Here is a 14,188-nt window from a genome sequence, read left to right on the forward strand (position 1 = left end):
ATTTCAACGAGATTAACCTGAAAGCACTAGTGGGAACACAACGAATATGACTGCACATTTACATCATCCTAGTGCAAAGACAAGTGGAAGCAGACAAAAACAACAAGCATGCTACAAACTTTACCCGAGTCATTTAGACAGCCGTTAGCACATGATTCTCCTTATGGGGACCTGATATGTTTAATATGCTGCTGAGAATATAGCCCAGAAGAAGCGTATAGTATAGCTTTTATTTTGGAAAGAGCCATTTCTCTGTAATAAACTCTCTTTTCCAAAGATGAGTGATTCCTCAATCAGATACAGGGCTCGCAATATCGCTAGCCCGACGTCCTGGGGCTAGCGATTTTTCCAGTCGGGCTACCAAAATCTAACTCTGCCCTGCCCGTCCGGCTATCGTAGGAAGCAAAAATATATGTCAATGCTTTTGCATTCTTTCGGAAATGTAGCTGGGTAATTATGTCATTGGCATCGGTGAGCCACTGTCAATATGTGACATATTGAAATCGCGTTTGAATTTGCGCTTGCTTTTTTGCTTTCACTTTGCAATCGCGTGAACTGTGTATAGAGAGCGACAGCACTGATTGGTGAGTGATGATAATTTGCGCACCAATTCCTCTCGTTAGCTTACTATGCAAACATGACAAGTGAAATCTCCCGCAGAAAGCTTAAACATGTGAGAGGTTGATCGCGCAGAGAATCGCTGAGCTTATGTGAGTGCGTGTGTAAAAGCAGCAGGATATATATTTTAGTTCTGCTGAGCCAAATAAGACAGGTCAGGGTGAAGAAGTGACAGCCAAAGAAAAGCTTACCACAAAACGGAAAAGTTAAGACAACTCAGACTATAAGGCAAAAAAGAAAGTGCAGCTTTATGGTTTCATGGACAAAATAATTTCTGTGGCTGCGATATGATGAGCTAAATAACCAGGGCTGCACATAAGTGGTCCGCAGGTGCGCATTCGCTGTCAAAATAAAAAACACGCACAAGGGTTAGGGTTAAATTTAAAAACTGTACTTTTGAGTTAAAACATATATTTATAAATTTAATAAATGACAAATTAAAAAGGCATGAACATTTTTTTTTGTATTGGAAAAATATCGAACCGTGACACCAAAGTATCGAACCGAAATGAACCGTGAATTTTGTGTATCGTTGCACCCCTAATATATATAAACACCCAGCACGCCCCTGCGGGCGGTTTTATCCTTCAAGCTCGGGTCCTCTACCAGAGGCCTGGGAGCTTGAGGGTCCTGCGCAGTATCTTAGCTGTTCCCAGGACTTCGCTCTTCTGGACAGAGATCTCCGATGTTATTCCCGGGATCTGCTGGAGCCACTCGCCTAGCTTGGGAGTCACCGCACCTAGTGCTCCGATTACCACGGGGACCACCGTTACCTTCACCCTCCACATCCTCTCGAGCTCTTCTCTGAGCCCTTGGTATTTCTCCAGCTCCTCGTGTTCCTTCTTCCTGATATTGCTGTCATTCGGAACCGCTACATCGATCACTACGGCCGTCTTCTTCTGTTTGTCTACCACCACTATGTCCGGTTGGTTAGCCACCACCATTTTGTCCGTCTGTATCTGGAAGTCCCACAGGATCTTAGCTCGGTCATTCTCCACCACCCTTGGGGGCATCTCCCATTTTGACCTCGGGACTTCCAGGTTATACTCGGCACAGATGTTCCTGTACACTATGGTTATGGCGTTCCATGTATGCCTTGCCTGCTAGCATCTTGCACCCTGCTGTTATGTGCTGGATTGTCTCTGGGGCATCTTTACACAGCCTGCACCTGGGGTCTTGCCTGGTGTGATAGACCCCAGCCTCTATGGATCTTGTGCTCAGAGCTTGTTCTTGTGCTGCCATGATTAGTGCCTCTGTGCTGTCTTTCAGTCCAGCTTTGTCCAGCCACTGGTAGGATTTCTGGATATCAGCCACCTCCTCTATCTGCCGGTGGTACATACCGTGCAGGGGCCTGTCCTTCCATGATGGTTCCTCGTCTCCCTCCTCTTTCTTGGGTTTCTGCTGCCTGAGGTATTCACTGAGCACTCGGTCAGTTGGGGCCATCTTCCCAATGTATTCTTGGATGTTCGTTGTCTCATCCTGGACTGTGGTGCTGACACTCACCAGTCCCCGGCCCCCTTCCTTCCGCTTAGCGTACAGCCTCAGGGTGCTGGACTTGGGGTGAAACCCTCCATGCATGGTAAGGAGCTTTCTTGTCTTGATGTCAGTGGCTTCGATCTCCTCCTTTGGCCAGCCTATTATCCCAGCAGGGTACCTGATCACGGGCAGGGCGTACGTGTTGATGGCCCGGATCTTGTTCTTACCATTCAGCTGACTCCTCAGGACTTGCCTGACCCTCTGCAGGTACTTGGTGGTTGCAGCTTTTCTAGCGGCCTCTTCATGGTTCCCATTCGCCTGCGGGATCCCCAGGTACTTGTAACTGTCCTCTATGTCTGCAATGTTGCCTTCTGGTAGTTCAATCCCCTCAGTTCTGACTACCTTCCCTCTCTTTGTTACCATCCGACTACACTTCTCTAGTCCGAATGACATTCCAATGTCATTGCTGTATAGCCTGGTAGTGTGGATCAGTGAATCGATGTCTCGTTCACTCTTGGCATACAGCTTGATGTCATCCATGTACAGGAGGTGGCTGACAACTGCTCCGTTCCGTAGTCGGTATCCGTAGCCAGCCTTGTTAATGATCTCACTGAGGGGGTTCAGGCCTATGCAGAACAGCAGTGGGGACAGAGCATCTCCTTGGTAGATCCCGCACTTGATGGTGACTTGAGCTATGGGCTTGGAGTTGGCCTCTAGTGTTGTACGCCACATCCCCATTGAGTTCCTGATGAAGGCTCTTAGGGTCCCATTGATCTTGTACAATTCTAGGCATTCCAGTATCCAGCTGTGGGGCATTGAGTCATAGGCCTTCTTGTAATCAATCCAGGCAGTGCACAGGTTGGTCAGTCTGGTCTTGCAATCTCGGCTGACTGTTCTGTCTACCAGTAGCTGGTGTTTTGCGCCTCTGGTATTCTTGCCAATTCCTTTCTGTGTCCCGCTCATGTATTGACCCATGTGCCTGTTCATCTTAGCCGATATGATGCCTGACAGGAGCTTCCATGTAGTACTGAGGCAGGTTATTGGTCGGTAGTTGGAGGGGACCGGTCCCTTCTTAGGGTCCTTGGGGATCAGGACCGTCCGACCTTCGGTTAGCCATTCCGGAAGGATCGTTGAGTGCGAGAGGAACTGACCTGAAAAATAGGATCGTGGCCAAGCTTGAAACCTGGATCCCCCGTAGCCGGTTACCAAGATTACGTGAAGTACCCTCAGAAGGTCTGCTAGATGATGTTAATGCAGCACTACGGACAATACCTACAACCACGATTACCGAGACTAACAAGCTGATCTACAATACGGCAGCAGTGATCAGTGAGATGCTTGGCTACAAGTTGAACAGCCACAAGGGGCAGTACCCTCCATGGAGAAGGAGGCTAGAGGACAAGATCAAAGTAGCACGGAGGGAGGTTAGCCAACTAACGGAGTTGCAGAAAGGTGCGACAAAGAAGGTGCATAAGAAATACAGCAAGCTGTCCATACCTGAGGCCTTGGAAACTGCCAAGCAAAGACTCATAGCCTTGGCCAGCCGCTTGAGGAGGTACAACAGAGAGATAGAAGGCAGGAGAATAAACCAGCTGTTCTCCACAGAACCAGCAAAGGTGTACTCTCAGTGGCAAGGGAACAATAAGAGGATAGCACCACCAAGGCTGGAGACGGAGCAATACTGGAAGGGCATATGGGAGAAGGACGCAACCCATAACGGCAATGCTCAGTGGCTAGTGGATCTGAGGGCAGACCACAGCGACCTCCCTGAACAGGGTCCAGTAACCATCACAGTGGTAGATATCCAAGAAAGGGTCTCCAGTATGAAGAGTTGGACAGCACCAGGGCTCGACATGGTTCACGCCTACTGGCTGAAGAAGCTGACTGCACTCCCCGAGCGCCTGGCAGCACAAATGAACCAGCTGCTAGTTAACGAGAGACACCTGGAATGGCTAACCGAAGGTCGGACGGTCCTGATCCCCAAGGACCCCAAGAAGGGACCGGTCCCCTCCAACTACCGACCAATAACCTGCCTCAGTACTACATGGAAGCTCCTGTCAGGCATCATATCGGCTAAGATGAACAGGCACATGGGTCAATACATGAGCGGGACACAGAAAGGAATTGGCAAGAATACCAGAGGCGCAAAACACCAGCTACTGGTAGACAGAACAGTCAGCCGAGATTGCAAGACCAGACTGACCAACCTGTGCACTGCCTGGATTGATTACAAGAAGGCCTATGACTCAATGCCCCACAGCTGGATACTGGAATGCCTAGAATTGTACAAGATCAATGGGACCCTAAGAGCCTTCATCAGGAACTCAATGGGGATGTGGCATACAACACTAGAGGCCAACTCCAAGCCCATAGCTCAAGTCACCATCAAGTGCGGGATCTACCAAGGAGATGCTCTGTCCCCACTGCTGTTCTGCATAGGCCTGAACCCCCTCAGTGAGATCATTAACAAGGCTGGCTACGGATACCGACTACGGAACGGAGCAGTTGTCAGCCACCTCCTGTACATGGATGACATCAAGCTGTATGCCAAGAGTGAACGAGACATCGATTCACTGATCCACACTACCAGGCTATACAGCAATGACATTGGAATGTCATTCGGACTAGAGAAGTGTAGTCGGATGGTAACAAAGAGAGGGAAGGTAGTCAGAACTGAGGGGATTGAACTACCAGAAGGCAACATTGCAGACATAGAGGACAGTTACAAGTACCTGGGGATCCCGCAGGCGAATGGGAACCATGAAGAGGCCGCTAGAAAAGCTGCAACCACCAAGTACCTGCAGAGGGTCAGGCAAGTCCTGAGGAGTCAGCTGAATGGTAAGAACAAGATCCGGGCCATCAACACGTACGCCCTGCCCGTGATCAGGTACCCTGCTGGGATAATAGGCTGGCCAAAGGAGGAGATAGAAGCCACTGACATCAAGACAAGAAAGCTCCTTACCATGCATGGAGGGTTTCACCCCAAGTCCAGCACCCTGAGGCTGTACGCTAAGCGGAAGGAAGGGGGCCGGGGACTGGTGAGTGTCAGCACCACAGTCCAGGATGAGACAACGAACATCCAAGAATACATTGGGAAGATGGCCCCAACTGACCGAGTGCTCAGTGAATACCTCAGGCAGCAGAAACCCAAGAAAGAGGAGGGAGACGAGGAACCATCATGGAAGGACAGGCCCCTGCACGGTATGTACCACCGGCAGATAGAGGAGGTGGCTGATATCCAGAAATCCTACCAGTGGCTGGACAAAGCTGGACTGAAAGACAGCACAGAGGCACTAATCATGGCAGCACAAGAACAAGCTCTGAGCACAAGATCCATAGAGGCTGGGGTCTATCACACCAGGCAAGACCCCAGGTGCAGGCTGTGTAAAGATGCCCCAGAGACAATCCAGCACATAACAGCAGGGTGCAAGATGCTAGCAGGCAAGGCATACATGGAACGCCATAACCATAGTGTACAGGAACATCTGTGCCGAGTATAACCTGGAAGTCCCGAGGTCAAAATGGGAGATGCCCCCAAGGGTGGTGGAGAATGACCGAGCTAAGATCCTGTGGGACTTCCAGATACAGACGGACAAAATGGTGGTGGCTAACCAACCGGACATAGTGGTGGTAGACAAACAGAAGAAGACGGCCGTAGTGATCGATGTAGCGGTTCCGAATGACAGCAATATCAGGAAGAAGGAACACGAGGAGCTGGAGAAATACCAAGGGCTCAGAGAAGAGCTCGAGAGGATGTGGAGGGTGAAGGTAACGGTGGTCCCCGTGGTAATCGGAGCACTAGGTGCGGTGACTCCCAAGCTAGGCGAGTGGCTCCAGCAGATCCCGGGAATAACATCGGAGATCTCTGTCCAGAAGAGCGCAGTCCTGGGAACAGCTAAGATACTGCGCAGGACCCTCAAGCTCCCAGGCCTCTGGTAGAGGACCCGAGCTTGAAGGATCAACCGCCCGCAGGGGCGTGCTGGGTGTTTATATATATATATATATATATATATATATATATATATATATATATATATATATATATATATTCTTTGCCTTGAGTATGGCCTTCTCTGCTCTTGTCTTTTTATCTTTAATGCTCATACTTCCCCTTTGCTATCACCTCTTTCCGCCTCAGCCTCTCTCTACACCTTCAGTCTAAACCTGACCACCTGACCTGTTTCCCCAGTTCATCAGCCCTCTGCACTGGGTTGTTCTGCAGTATCACAGTGGCAAAATGTGAGCATCAGGTGTTTTATCTCATTTCATCTGTGTGTCTCTCCTCTGTTCTCTTCTTCTGACTCTCTGAGCCCTGTGGGAGTAGTAGTACTAATACTGACAGTACAGAGAAGAAAACTTTGCTCAGACGTGTTGGTTTTACTAGTAATATCTTTGTTCTCTGGTACAAGGACTGTTCAAATGACTTTCTGAAAGTGGGTTAGCCTAGCCTACAATTCCACTCTTACACAGAAATTATTTATGATGAAAGGCTGCTTGTTTCCTCTTTTTCCTTTTGTTTTCAGCGTTGTGGTGATTTTCAGTATCTTTGGGGTGTCTTTATTTTGAAGCTTTTAGTCTGTTTTTTCTTGAATCTGGCATATTGGAGCTGTCATTTACAGTCTCACTTGTGTGTGCCCTTGCATAAGTATCTGTCATTTTGATATGTTTTATCATTTTGATTATTATTTTAAGACTATTAGTGTCATGGTCCCTGTGCCTCCCCGGCCAGCCCAGTGTGGCCACAAGTGTTTGTTGTTTTTCTCTCGCTCTCTCTCTCCTACCTGTCTGCCTGGGCGGAGCTCTGATTGGGCTCCTGCCCTTGGCCCACGCACCTGCAGCTGATCTCGAGCGAATTGCAGTTCTCTGGCTCTTAAGGCTGGGGCTCTGAGCTATTCGTCGCTGGAATATTGAGTAACTCTCGTTAGTATTGCCTGGCTTCCTTGCGATTCTAGTAAGTAAGTAAGTAAGTAAAATTTATTTATATAGCACTTTTTAAGAGAAAAACGCTGTTACAAAGTGCTTCACATGAAGACATGTCAAACAAACAATATAGCAACATAGAGGAAATATAAAAGCATATCAAACAAGCAATAGTACAATATAAATATAAAATAAAACAACATATTACGCATTAACATTACCCAAATGCCTGTTCCCGTGTTTGCCTTCGACTTACCCTCGTCTGTGTAAACAGGTTTACCTGGATCAGCCCTTTTGTGACCCCTGGACCCCGTGAGTAGGAGAGTGAGCTGAGCTGCTTGTGTGGAGACTGTTTGGACGAGGAGCAGAGCGAGTGCGAAGAAGTGTGTCTCCCCAGCCTATTGATCCCCGGGACCCTGGTGTTTCCCCCCTCCCTTCACGTGTATATAGCGCACCAGTGTGATTAATAAAGTGTCGTTGAACTGTGCTACCTCAGTCTGCGCCTGAGTCCGTTCCACCCCCGTGACAATTAGAGTTATTCAGAATCACACTGTGGTGGTTTTGCATATTTTTGTGATCATTTCAAGTCATTTTGGATAATTTCACAAATGTTTGTGGACACTTTGAGTTTCTTTTAGGTCATTCAGAACCCTCTTCTATTTTATTGCATGGTTTTGTCATTAACTTGATCTTATTGTGAAACACTATGAGTCACATTGCTATCATTTTAAGTTATACTGGGCTTATTCTGGAAAAATATTTTTGAGTCTCTTAGAGTAATGTGATCATTTTGAGTCAGTCTGTGTCTGCGGCTCATTTCAGTTGTCTTTGTAACTTTATATAGTGGCCCACTGTGTTACCCATAGCCTTACCCACTAATCCACAGATGTGCTGATGATTTTGTTTCTGGTGTAATAAACAGCCAGATGGACATAAATTTGAACAATCTTTAAAATGTGTTTACTCAGTAGTTAATTTAAGACCTTATTGTTTGTTTGTTGGTTTTGATAAATCATTATTAAAGTGATAAGGCAAAACCAAGACACAAGACAAAAATAGTTTTATAACCAAAACCTAGTCCAAGTGAGTGTCCATCAAGACGCTCACATTCAGCATAAGTTAGAAAAGCTGAGCAGGTTGGTTTGGTCTAACCTAATGTGTAGCTTTCAAATGTGAACGCCCCCTTTGATTTTTCTTCAACTGAGTTTTTTGCTGTGACACAATAAGCTCCTCCGTTTAGCTTAAAGGTGCTGGTTAGAAGAATAGAGAGAGTCACTGAGGGACCCTGAAAGTCAATCTTGCCCCTTTAAGTGCTTCTACTTCTCCCAATCTTACCTTCTCGCATCATCTCACTTCTTATATTGGCTCATTTTCAGTGTTTTCCTTCAGTGTTCCTTCATTGTCTGTTTTCTGCCCTTCATGGTGACTGAGCTTAGTTTCTGTTTCTACTGCTATTATCTCCTGATAAAGACCTCTATAACGCATTGGATTTTTAGCTATATTCTCTAAGTGGATGATTGAATTCTACTTGGTGGACAAGGTGTGTGATAGTGAATGTATATAATTGTCTGTGAGTGATTATATGAATATTGTTTGGACCTGATGAAGGCCAGGTGGACGCCATGACTCAGTAAAATAGTGGTCAGCGAGACAGTGTGGTGACTACAAGCACATATACAAGCACTTTCGGAAAAGTGCAATCTGATGCGCTACACTTGATGATTCTTAAACTGAGTCTTCAAACAGCTGGACAGGAGCAGGCTCTCATTTCCCTCCCAAGAACTCTTTTTGGTTTTTGTTGTACCAATAACTGGTGATTTTTAAAGTTCGGGATTCACTGGTTCGTCACTAGTGCACCAGTGCAATGCATTATAGAGCTGCTGTTCATGCCAGTCCAATTGATTATTGAATACAGAGCGATAGATGCTGCTTTTAGGACTGAAAGATCAGAAACTGATCAGAATGGTAAGCTGCTGTTTTGTAGAATGACACACCCAAACATTTGACCAGAATAAAAGAGGGAAAAACAGCACCTTAAACAAAAAATATTCATGTGATCACGGCACTGTCGTACATATAAGTTATAATTATAACACATTTAGCTGTTACATCCTGTAGGGCTGTCGCTATGTGACACGCCTTAGAGACAGCAGTTATCTACATATTTGCATCACAAGGATAAATGAAAAACCTTTACGCCTTTATTTTTTAAAAAGACACCTTTTGAAATACAACAGTGTGATTTGACTGAGCACTTTCATTACACTTCAGACACACATCTAGCTGTTACATGGTTGCAGGCTACAACATTACGAATGGAAAGAAGATATTTATGCTTTAGTTTAAGGCAAAGCAGCTTATGAAATGTAACAGTTTGATCGTGACTGTCACAGTGTATCATCACTACATCTAAGAGAGACACAGAAGTCATTGTGAGAGACTCCAACTGGAACATGAGATGTTATCATGAAACACTGTACTATAATAAATTATATAAAACTACTTCAAGTCTCAGTAACTTAACACATAAGACTATTATAATAGTACAACATTAAATACCAAAGAAAACTGAATGAAATATAAAATTATCAACAGAAATACACAATTGAAAATGACACAAAAGGTTTAAGTACAGTGTTAAATATGAAATAATATTATATAGAAAGTGTATTTGCAGAGCAAGAGATGTAAAAAAATATGAGTATTAATCACAGAACTATGGCTCAGTAGCTGAGGGTCCGACATGCATGCTTATAAGTTTGTAACCATTCAGAATTCTTAACTCGTTTCATGTAAAGCTGCTTATTACAAAGTATCCATTGTCTGTGTTCATGTGGATCGAGCCCTCCCAATAACACCCCTTTGCCTTGTTATTTAGCTTCTCCCTGTATCGTATACTGCTGCTTATCTTGTCACAAGTCTTTTTTTCAGTGTTTGCTGGTGTGTTTTCCTCATTGTTACTTGCTGGCATTTGTTTCCATTTTATAAAAAAAGACATGACATGACTACAGAGAACACATTGTGATACCCAAGCTGCATGCACACCGTAGTACAGTGTGCAAGTCATTTAAAAATCAGACCAGAGTACTTTGCACAATTATAAGATGTAAATTAACTTTTTTTTATGTCAAAAACCAGGATAGTCATTAAGGCCTGCTGTAGTAGGTAAGAAGCCCTGTCTGATGGTTAACAGGGCATGACTACAATGGAGAATCACAAAGCTGCAGAACACTGCATTGATAAGGTTGGTGCTAAGATCTCCTTTCACTCCTTTCAAACTCCCAAAAACAACTCTACACTGTAATGCAACCTCTAACAAACTGGGCACAGTGCAATTGGTATTGCTCTCCCTGCATCCGCCAAACCCAGACTGCCAGACGGAGAGGCGTGATTGGTCATGGCAGAGGACACGTCTCTACAGCTGTAGTGACTCACTCATAAATGTTTGTAGAAGCAGTCTGTCTGTCTGTCTGTCTGTCTGTCTGCCTATCTATCTATCTAGATCTATATACAGGACACCAAAGAAATCAGTGCCAATCAAAAATGATATAATGTCATCTGAAAGCACCTAAATTAAAGTCTGAGCCAGTGTATCAACTCCAAAAATGTAAATTTGACCAAAGAGCCTGATTGTTAATTCAGGATTGAACACGACTCAAGTAAAACTTTATAATTTCTCAGTTAGAAATAACACTAACTGTGCTTCATTTTCCTTATATAAGCCTTGACTTTAAACTAATACTCATCAAAGTTTCTTTTTCAACTTGTGCCCACTTTTTCTTGCCTTCAGTGACCAAATCTTCTGCCCCTTTTTAAACTCCTTTCTCTTTTCGTCTCACCTCACCTCCTCCATCTTCTCATCTTGTCCCCTCTCTCTTGACCTTGCCTCACTTTGCGCTGCCTCTTTACTCTCTTCCCTTGGTCCCCTACATTTCACTTGCCTTGTGGCCGTATCGGTTGTGTCATCTTTTATTTTCATCTAAGTCCGCTCACCCACACATTTTCAACAAGCGATTTCGACTGGGAGTGAGTCAGTCATATTCTCACTGGTGCATTCAGCTCCCGTGCTTCATGGGATGGGGAGAATGTGGGAGTTAAAAGTGAATGAGTAACACTACTTCAGTGAAAACCGCCGACAATCCCTTGAGCAAGGAACCTGACTTTCATTTTGGCAACCCCTCTTGAGCAGCTCAGAGGTCAACAACAGAAAACTGGGGTTGCATTGGGCAACTCTCAAAGGTGAAAATGTGTAAAGCTCGAATATAAAGCAGGGTTTTGGCTGCAACACTCACTTGTGGGAAAAAACGGTTTCAAATATTAATGCTGATGATCTGTAAAAAGATAAAGCAGAAGAATGTGTGAAATGAAAAACTAAGGTGGAACAAAAGCAACAACATCAAACAGAAGGAGTTGTTTAGGAAAGAAAGCCTCTTCGGGTACATGCAGTCAAAGAGAGCAACAAATGGCCTGAGCTGAAGATAAGTGAAGAGAAAAGTGATATAAAACAAATACAGCCTAATCACACTGCAGGCCAACGCCTCTTGAAGAACCTAACGAGCCCCCAGCTGAGCAGTGGAAGGGAACAAAGAAGATTGTGTATATTGAATGAGGGATTGAATGATGTTTAATCGTAACAGCCACAGCAGTGAAGCAGCAGTTCTAAGAGGCTGGGAAGTTTTGGAACTGTTAGGTACTTGATTTAGGATGTCTCCATGAAAGACTGACCTCCCTCCTACCTCTGTTCTTTAAAATGAAAACAGAGGGACTGCAATGCTTCCATTTGCCTTCTCCTCTGCCTCGTTTTAATCTCTTCATTAAAAAATACAGTCAAAGCAGTCGTTTGCCAATAAAAGAGTTTTTCTAGTCATTTCTATTGGGTCATATGTTAAACTGCAGTAGGGTACAGTGTAGTTTGTGCCAGACTATTACACTTGCTTTGATGCAATTGTCACATCAGAAACATCATTCTCATCGCTCATAATTAGGGCTGGGTATCGTCACTGATTTCTAGAATCGATTCGATTCCGATTCACAAGGTCCTGAATCGATTTGATCCACGATTCGATTCGATTTGATTTGAATCTGGGAAATTTTGCCTCAGACAGTCAGAAATATTATAATTCAGATCAGTACATTTACATATTTTTGTATCTATAAAAAGGAAGCTGACACTTTCCAGACTTTATCAAAGGTGTGAGCATCACAGCAGATGCCTTTGTGTCAAAGTAGCTCAAGATAAAACACAGAAAAACATGAAGGTGATTTTCCTGGCCTGAGATTTTATAAAAATATTCTGCAGTACATCAAAAACGAACGAAAAACATTGATCACCTTATGAACATTACCTCTGAAGTTACAGCGTTTTTTTTTACAGACACAGCTGAGCATTTTGCATTTTATATAATTTTAAAAAGTTTAAATTTGTTCAGAAGCCTATTGAACGGCAGAAATTAGGTTTTCTTTTCAGAAGTAAGTAAAAGGAAAAAAAAACATTGGCCGGCAGCGCTGTAAATAACGGTAGACTTGTGCGTAACAAGCAAGCGAATAATGCAGAAAACAGATTTTGGGGATAGACGGGAAACTTGGAGTCTTGGAGTACACTGAGAAAGAGAGAGAGAGAGCTGTGCATGAAGTGTGATTTTATCATGGTGGAAGCAAACAGAAAAAGTAAGAGCGAGTCCATCACGATGTTTATGTGAAGCGTAGTTTGGATCTTCTTTTTCTGCTGATTCAGTCAATATTGTTTGGAGAAAGATAAAACTAACAGCTTTAGAATCAGCGCAAAAAGGGCGTAAAGACAAAGCGCGGACCGCCGAAACATCAGAATCAGCGAGCTGTCGGCTTTCAGCCCCGACCGTGTCCGTGCCGTGAGGTGAGAAAGGCGACATCTCACTGATTCTGATCCGCGGGTCTGCGCTTTGTGTTTACATCTTTGTACAGAAGCCGTGTACCTGCTCTCATTTACTGTTTTAAATGTTTGGTGGTTGTTGAAATTTTCTGACGTTTTACCTGAGATTCTGGAATTTTGGACAAAATACATTTATATAAAAAAATCGATTCAGGATTTTAATTAATCGATATCACGTTATCCAAGCCAGAATCGATTTTAATCGATGAATTGATTATTAAAAGCCACTACTCATAATGCAGTTCTGGAATCAGGAACGAATTTCCCCACTCACACTCTCTGTTTCCTTGTGTTTGTCCACACTGCTGTTGTTTTTATGCATACTTCAGACCTAAAACATTTTGTTCTTGTATTGATGCACTTCCCATCTGAATCTAACAACTCATCAAAACGAGTTGTACTTTTGTCAGTCAGAACTGTGATCTCTCACTTGCTTTGATACTGTTGTTATGGTTCGTTCGAGTTAGGGAAGAGAAGAAAGCAAGCCCAAGCCAAAGTAGGTGTCAAAAATAGTGATCTTTATTACACACTTTGTGCACTAAGTGTGGGAAAAGACAATTTGCAATCGAATCCTCTCGTCAACTGAAGCATCGGTCTCCTTATATTGCCATTATGACATCACAGTTGGATCTTTACTGGAAATGATCTCAAATGATAACAATTCCCCGCCTATCACAAAGTTTTCCCTTATATAGACATCAACTGCTACTCTTAAGAGAAAAACAAGTGTGTATTACATTGTGCATTTTGTGAAAGTGTATCTATCAGAGAAACTGTCCTCAGACGACCCTCCTATTATTACTAAATGTGTAGGTGAACGTGCGTGTGTGTTACATAAGTGCGTGCATGTAGTTACAGGCCGGCGTACGTGCAGAACTACACGCAGGCCTGGGCCCAACAGGACTAGTGGGTCTGTATGGTGTGACGGCACTAAAGTGCAACAACTTAAGTAGATAACAAGAATGATACAGAACCTCACTGAACAGTCAGTGTGCATTAATACTTGCTCAAAGTAACACAGATGTAATTAAAAGATTATTCTGTCAACCGATTTAACAATGGTAAATGATTAATCAATGATAACTGATTGTGAGAATACAAAATAAAATATCTCCTGATCACACTCCTCCTCTTTGGCCTTTTGAAAAAAGGCCAACATTTAGAGATATTGTGTCACTCCTCCGTCCAGGCGGCTTCTCGCAACGGCATCATATGTTCCGGACCAGCTGACCCAGCTGAACCAGAAGCTATGGCCCTGCTCACCAG

At 44.1% G+C, this 14,188-nt stretch overlaps 2 protein-coding genes across 2 annotated transcripts in view; both read right to left on the reverse strand.

Moving 5' to 3' along the window:
• LOC309687991 (piggyBac transposable element-derived protein 4-like) overlaps positions 1-14,188 on the reverse strand; it is a 192,004-nt gene that overhangs the window by 103,629 nt on the left and 74,187 nt on the right. The window lies entirely within an intron of this gene.
• LOC309715738 (uncharacterized protein) overlaps positions 1,221-14,188 on the reverse strand; it is a gene marked incomplete at its 3' end in the record, with an annotated part of 122,042 nt that continues 109,074 nt past the window's right edge. The window contains exon 2 of the mRNA XM_082549088.1: positions 1,221-1,664. Within this exon, the coding sequence (XP_082405214.1) occupies positions 1,221-1,631 (411 nt within the window). The 5' untranslated portion in view covers positions 1,632-1,664. The remainder of the gene's footprint in view (positions 1,665-14,188) is intronic.

Source organism: Aulonocara stuartgranti (assembly GCF_965226115.1).
Source record: "Aulonocara stuartgranti genome assembly, chromosome: 2".
NCBI lineage: Eukaryota > Metazoa > Chordata > Actinopteri > Cichliformes > Cichlidae > Aulonocara > Aulonocara stuartgranti.